This window comes from Ictalurus punctatus, chromosome 10 (assembly GCF_001660625.3).
Source record: "Ictalurus punctatus breed USDA103 chromosome 10, Coco_2.0, whole genome shotgun sequence".
Lineage (NCBI taxonomy): Eukaryota > Metazoa > Chordata > Actinopteri > Siluriformes > Ictaluridae > Ictalurus > Ictalurus punctatus.
The window spans coordinates 23,488,180-23,495,934 of record NC_030425.2 but is presented as its reverse complement, the minus strand read 5'-3'; the positions used below and the strand labels follow the sequence as shown (position 1 = coordinate 23,495,934).

At 38.0% G+C, this 7,755-nt stretch overlaps 1 protein-coding gene across 1 annotated transcript in view; it reads right to left on the bottom strand.

Annotated features, from left to right (window-relative positions):
• Positions 1–1,845: 1,845 nt before the first annotated feature.
• The window catches only part of LOC108271228 (CLIP-associating protein 1), an 80,451-nt gene continuing 74,541 nt past the window's right edge, over positions 1,846–7,755 (bottom strand). The window contains exons 39-41 of the mRNA XM_053683180.1: positions 6,879–7,085; positions 6,509–6,625; positions 1,846–5,985 (exon numbers count right to left, since the gene is read on the bottom strand). Coding sequence (XP_053539155.1) covers positions 5,899–5,985; positions 6,509–6,625; positions 6,879–7,085 — 411 coding nt within the window. The 3' untranslated portion in view covers positions 1,846–5,898. The remainder of the gene's footprint in view (positions 5,986–6,508; positions 6,626–6,878; positions 7,086–7,755) is intronic.

The following is a 7,755-nucleotide window of genomic DNA, read 5'->3' as shown; positions in this document are numbered from 1 at the left end:
TAACAGGAACCAACGTGACTTGGTGGTCTTACAAACCACAATGTTCAATTCATCTACAAATGGATAAAAAAATATGCCATGTTGTTCATTAATAATTGGAATCATTGGCAACTTGCTGTGAAATAAAGCACAGTTTCAAATGTTGATTATTTTCCTATCACAGCACACCCTGTCATATCTTACTCCTTACTTAATACAGTATATTAATTTCAGGTCCAATAATGTTGGTCAATAACTAGATTCATTTACCAAAACGTCAGCTATATTCAGTGGAAATGGGATTATGATTAATGTGTGAATGTCAAGGTGAAAATGCTCATTATACTTCAGTCTCAAAGTGTCTTTTGTTTCAACTTAAGTGTCCAACGCTTGTGTATCACATGCACTGGGAGCAGACTCCATCTAGAAGTCACATGCGTGCACCATTTTTGTGGGAAAGGTCATTATCAAATAAATAAATAAATAAATAAAGTGCCACACAGCTTGTTCGAGCTCATTAGTGAGCGGAGGAGAGAATGGAGAGAGAATGGAGAGTGTTCGTGAAGCTGGGTGGAGCTGGGTGATGTGATGAGCTCTCTCCTGCCTCAGGCTGTGATGTCAGTCAGAGGCTCGGAAGGTCTAAAACACTTCCTCCTCCATGTAACCTTCCCTGATGAAATCAGCTGCAAGCCGGCACACGAGTCCACTCGGCCCAATGACTGACAGATCAAATAAGAGACAGGTAGAACGAATGGAACAAAGCAGAATGAAGTGCGTAAGCGCACTGATATTAGATGACTTTGGACTGAAGGAAGAAACATTCTGAAATAAGATTTTAATTTGCCGTTATCTTGCTCTGAATTTGCCTCATGTTGTATTTGAAAGATTAAAAGACTGTGTACACCCTGCTGTGATTAGTATAGCAGCATGTACGATTTTGCCCTACTCACACACATTTAAACAGAATTTAAGGCTGTGTCCCAAACCGCGCAATGCACATTAAATAGAATACCTAAACAGCAATGACACGGTATAGTGGAGATCTAGTACAGCCGTACGCACTGACTTAGCAGTTTAGTGGGAAATGTTGTGTTGTTATATGAAAAGAATCCCCATGAGGTGGTGTGATTCGCCCCGACGCGAAGCACACAAGCCTGGTTTATACATGAGTATGCACAAGCAGCCCAACATTCACTATGTGGCACTTCAGAGTTAAAACATCCGTCCGTCAAGTCCAAGTGAATAATGTGTAGCGTTTTTATGCACAGCGATGACGAGCTCTGTCGCTCTTAAAACGTTCCGCCGTCGTCTTGATTGCTGTTATGAGCTGCGTCTCAAATCGAAAACTCTGACCTTAGATTCAAAAGTATTTACTAATCTAGAAAATTCAGAAGACTGTACACAAAACAGAGCTTTCGGTAGGTTTGAAGGTGACATAAGAGCTTTTTAAAATTCAAACACTAACTGTAATAGGACAAAAAGGTTGTTGTTTGTATTCAATACTAAATAAATCAATATGATCAAATCCAGAATTTGATAAATAAATCATTATTAATCATCATTGCAATAAACAATTTTTCTGCCACACAATGTAGTCTGTTAACAGTAAGCTTTGGTTGCTAAGCAACATAATGCCCAAAAAGGAAGGTATTCCATGGACAGAACAATGGCTTAAGTGTAACCGTTTTATTGATTTAACACAGAATTCAATTATTCACTGACGAAGCGTGATTTTACAACGGTTTCACATGTGACTCCAATTGGATTTTTGAACAGAAACAGTTCTTTATATAAAATGTATTTGAAATACACTGCATCAAAACTCGACACATGCAATATATTTTAAGAAGGAGACAGAGACTGAGGTGGAAAAGTCAGAGGTTTTGCTTTATCTAGAGCAAATGGTGTTTACAGAAACTATCACAGGTGGAAGTTTAATTAAAAAACAAAACAAAAAAAAAACAACAGGTCTTTTATGTACAGTTGTTGGAACGCACACGAAATAAAACACATAAATACAGATATGGATATTAAATAAGAGCAGCTAAACGAAAGGCATGCACAGTAAAGCGATAGGAGGCGTGTCGGCTAATATTTCAATACGTCAGCAAAAGCATTGTACTGGCTGCCGTTGTAACAGTCCTTTAAAACACTGGCTTTTCCCTCACACACACATACACACACACACACACACACACACACGCACACACACCAAAAAAACCCCAACATTTGCAGCGTAAGTGAACATAGTTGGATATAAGAGAAGAGGTGCTTTTCTGTAGTAGTAGTAGTGAAGAGTAAGGTGAGGGAACGTATAAAGCATTGGGACCCTCTAGACATTTCTAACCGAAGCCTTAGGCCCTAGTAAGTATCCATGTAAACATATCTACAGTATACACACAACCAGGATCATTACTCAGTCAGCTACAGTATGACGCTGCTTACTGCATTACATCATTACAGTACTGTGTTTACACCAGAAGAGATCGGATCCAGAATGTGAGATTGTGAAAGCGACTGCTAAAACACGCATGCTTTTAGGTGCATGCAGGAAGAACTCTTCAGGATGGTCGATTAAAACACTGCTAAAACGTCACACAATACCTAAGCAAGTAGAAATATCATGAATATAGGCAAATTCCGCAATGTAGGTGGTTTCAGACACTAATTTTAGGTTTGAAATGGACAATGAGTGGATAATTTTGCTTTATTTCAAGAAAAGAGCCAAAGTATCCACTGATTTTTTTTACTTTTTTAAAAAAAAAGACCATTTCAAGCTTGAAATTAGTAGTTCATTAGTAAAAGAGCTCTAGAAATGGGTTTGGAGATCTTTTTCTTTCTTTTTTTTGCTATATACTAATCTCATAATTATACATACTGTATTAGATTAAATGAATTTGCCTTTATTCACTTGCATAGATACTGTTTTTTTTGTTTTTTGTTTTTTTTTTTGCAGTGAGGTTGTTTTAATGTTTTCTGACTTAATACTAATAAATTGTTCTTAGTATCTGTCATGTTGTGTTAAGTCTAGACCAGGGGTTCTCAAACTTTTTGCAGCCAGGGACTCCGTTAATTATAAAATAAATTCTCAGACCCCTCAGCACTGATGTATGAGCATAAACAAACTAATTCAAATATTAACCTCATTATTTTAATGAGTAGTGGAGGTATTGTTTTTAATGTATGAGAGGTATGGAGCATTATAACAATTATAGGAACTTAGGAACAATATAGTAATAATAATAATAAAAATAAAAGTGGATTTATGATTTTCACCGTCCTAACTAAATGAATAAATCAGAGCCACCTGGACCCACTTCGAGAACCAATGCTCTAGACAACTATATATATTGTAGTAAGTCAAATATATATATATATATATATATATATATATATATATATATATATATATATATATATATATATATATATATATATTGACTTACCACAAGACATTAGATGTAACCTGGATGACTGTAACCTAGATGTAAAATGTTTCTCATCCAGTTTCATACTGACACAAAGACAGAATACACATCCAGGGAAAATTGTTGCTGACTTTTTACGATTCAGTGAGTCCACTGCTGGGGAGACATCTTCAGTCCCCAGCTGTACAACTGAAGTGCCTAAAAACATACCGAAAATGTTTTATGAACATTAGTACATGACCTAATAGCTAGGTAACAAATCAACACACGGTCAACATTCAGCATTCAAGAGCACAAAGTGTAATAGCTAAAGAGCCAGGGTTCAATTAACAGCAGCTTTGTGTAAGGAAGAACTTTAAAAGGCCATACAGGCACACAGACGTTCCCACAACCAAAAAATTGGATAAGTGGTTTGGCTAAAAGTGAATCCAATTTGGATCAGTTTAGAATTATTGCTCGAAATAAAATTGAGATTTGCACTAAACTTATAAGTATTAGAGCGAGTACTTATCATACGAAGTGTCATTTCATAGCGGTATTGTAATCTGAAAATGGCCAATGTTAAGCTCAGTTAGCTGAACGTTTACTTTGGGTCTATGAACATCATTGAGATGAAGGTTCACTGATGAAGAGGTTTGCTTCAAATTGAGCATATCTGACATCCACAGTCCTTTTAAATTTCTTTTCTTGGTCTTCAAAATCGAACCCAAAGGCAATAAAATTTCTATATTATTCTAAGCAGACTTCCTCATGGAAGTCACTGAACTAGCTAAATGATCGTCAAGCAAATTCAGGTATAACACGAAATGCTCAGTCAAATCTTCTATACATGTTCGGGGTTTTTTGTTGTTGTTGTTGTTGTTGTTTTTAACAGAATGAACCAGTGATACATTTATCCTTCATCTTTTTTTCCCTTCTTAATGGACAAAAAGGACAATTACTGTACAAATACAATCTCTGTTCTTGCATATTTAGCATTACATGCCCCCCCAAGAAGAGAATTTTCTGTAGGTCCAAATGATTAGCATGCAACAGAATTTTCCAGAAATTAGAGGCAGCAGTGATAAAGATGTCTTACTACACCTACATAGGAATGAACGTTCAACTCGACCTTACATTTATAAGACATAAAACGTCCGTCACTGAATTGTTGACGCAAGCGAACAATAATACAGCAGCTGATTGGTCAGTCTTCGTTCGCCGATCGCGAATGTCGCTACTTGAATTTTACGCCCGAATGATTTTAAAACGCAACCAGCTAGTGAACGTCGTTTTTCCTCTGCACCGACGGAATAATGTTTTTAAAAAAAAAGTGTTTTAAGGAATACTCCAGAAATTTTCAATCTAATTTCTGTACATCAAATCTATAGCGTATGTGTAATCACAGAAGACATTTTCTTGGTAGGGGTCCAAGAACTAAAGTTTCCCTGTACGCTTCCCTTTACTGAGAAGCTCCTTTCTCTGTGGTGGTCCAAACACTGAAGTTTTCCTGCACATTTGCATGTACTGAGAAAAATTCAGACTTATAATAAAAGTCTTTGGGGCAGATGTTGGTGCAGTGAATTAATGTTTAAGATATATAGATATATATCTATATATAAGTCTATATAACAGGAATTTGAAACTCCAAACAGTAGACTCTAACAATGAACATGTTAGGATAGTACAGAAATAAACATTTTAACATAAAAATGTTCTTATGTAGTGTTACCCTACGTTCAATCAGTGAAGCAATACAGTAAAAAGTATCCTTCAGATACTTCACTTATAATTTTGTGCCAGTGAGGTACTTCCATGTTTCCCTAGAGTTACAGTAACTACATCACATACCAACAAATTCTTCCCTCAAAAAAAACTAGTTCTGTTTCTGAAAGGCTGAATTGGACAGATTTAAAGCTTCAAAACGTTTGACTTATAAATTCATAAACGTGCTCTAAGCATTGGTCTGCAAAAAAAGACTAGACTTTCATTTTAAGCAAGTAATATATGAACAGATTTTCTGTTCTTTTCTCAGTAAAGGGCAATTTTCTAAATTGTTGTCCATGGTCATTACACATACACTGCAGATGTGGTAATGAGATTTATAAAAAAAAAAGAAAAAAAAAAGCAAGAGTATTCCTTTAATAGAAATAGATTGCCCTATAAGAGAATACAGACAAACAGGTCCACTGGACTGAGGCACAACTGCTCTCATTAATGTTTGATATACACACATTCAGGAGTACGGCAATACAAGCCGTTTCAGTCATCACATACTGGAACGTGGACCCAAAACCGAACAAGCAACAAGTCACATTTCTAAATACAGGTCTTTTTATATAATTATTGTTGTTTTGGGTTTAATGAAGGATTCAATTCGATCAAAACCACTGTCCTTTAATTAAAAGAAGACCTCAGATTGTGGGTTGGGCTGTTCTGAAGAAACCGAGTCGTTTCAGTAAAACTGGACTGGGAGCGAGGTTCGGATTGGTTTAGAAGGTGATTGGTTGGTTTAGCTGTAGGAGGAGATGTCAGAGGAGCTGCTGCTGTTGCTGTTGGTAGTTTGGGCTCGCTTGATGTAGAGGTTCAGCAGTTTCATCTGTCAGAGGACAAGATGAAGATAGTATTGAAGATTTGTCATGCTAATAATAACAATGCATACACTCTCAGTTGGTGACTTTTTTGCGTATTCAAAGATGGATTATGCATGTGCTTAAAGGAAATTTTCTGGCCTTCCCATCCATTGCTCAGATAATTAAAATATTTGCATCCCCAAGGTTGCCAGAGTTTTCCCATACTACTCTACAAATCAGTAGTAGAAAATGCAGACTGAAGAAGAAAAGAGTTTCTTTTCTGCAAACTGTAATGTGATGGACAATTTTAAAAAATGACAAATTAAAAAAGACTAAAACAATGATACAGTATATGAATGAGAGAATGGAAAGCCTTAAAAAAAAACTAATAAATAGTCTAATAGCAGTGTAGTATATTGCCAATATAATAACATACGTGTTGAATGTATAACTTCGTCTTGTACATCAATGTCTTTGCGGTTCTAGCACACAAATTTCCCCATGAGAATCAGTTCATCCATACATCCATCCATCCTTCTATCCATTTACCTTGCTGCCTGTCAGTTGGGCAAGATGAGGCTTCAACCCTTCTCCAATCACAGAATAAATTGCCACAAGGCAGAAGACACTGGCTTTCCGCACGCTGCTCTCAGTGTTATCATAACCCTTAAACACAAACACACAGCGTTGACAGTGACACGTACAAGCAACGGGACACAACAATCTCATTTGAAGGTACGTGTGTGGCGTCTAACTGTGTGTTAATGGCTGCGAGAACCTGCAATGGCTTTCTTTATTACTGTACTGTTCCTGGGTTTACCTGTAAGAGCTGAGTGTACCAGGTGTATATCATGTGTGTTAATGACTATGTGGACGTGCGTTTGTACACAGTGAGTAAGTGTGTTTTATATGTGCGTACCTGTAGTAGACCGGGGATGATGTCAGGCAGCAGCTGATAAAGGGAGTCCTCCGGAATGCGCTCGATGACCTTGGTCTGCATTTTGATGGCGGCCAGGTCGATGGGGTAGTCTGCAGTCTGTACGATGGGACACAGCACCTTAATGCACTGCTCCGGGTGGATGGAGGAAGCCAGGGTGGAGGCGGCCTCCTCTGCGGCACGCACCACCTTAACGGCAGACAAAAACACAGTGCGATGCTAAAGGAAGTGTACGTCTAATTCTTCATACTGGCAGTACAAGAGTTACTATATGATAACCAGGGCAGTGGTAACTTGGCTTTGAAGAAGGCACTTATCCTCTCAACTGCTAACCCTAATCCTGAATCAGTAAATGTTAACATGACTGATATCTCCGATGGCAATGCGCATCTCAATGTTATTGCGCTGCTGTGTAAGAAGAGTGACTGTAGGCAAGTTTCCATCCAGGAACTTCGCAGCGGGTAAAAATAAACAAACAAAAATTGCCATAAGAAATACGACGTGTTCGCTGTTCCCAATGGAGAGACTACAATGCATACTTGCATTCACATCACTTTACTGCACTCTTTAGTGTGCAGTAAAATGATGCAGTGTGCAGTACATTTCAACAACTGCACGGTCCTGTAGGTTCATCCCGTACAACATCAAGAAAATCAGACCCTACCTCACCGAACAGGCTACACAGCTACTAGTCCAGGCTCTTGTTATCTCCAAACTGGACTACTGCAACTCATTACTCTCAGGCCTCCCGGCCAGCTCCATCAAACCCCTTCAGATGATTCAGAATGCAGCAGCACGCCTCGTCTTCAACCAGCCCAAGAGAACCCACGTCACACCCCTCTTCATCTCCCTCCATTGG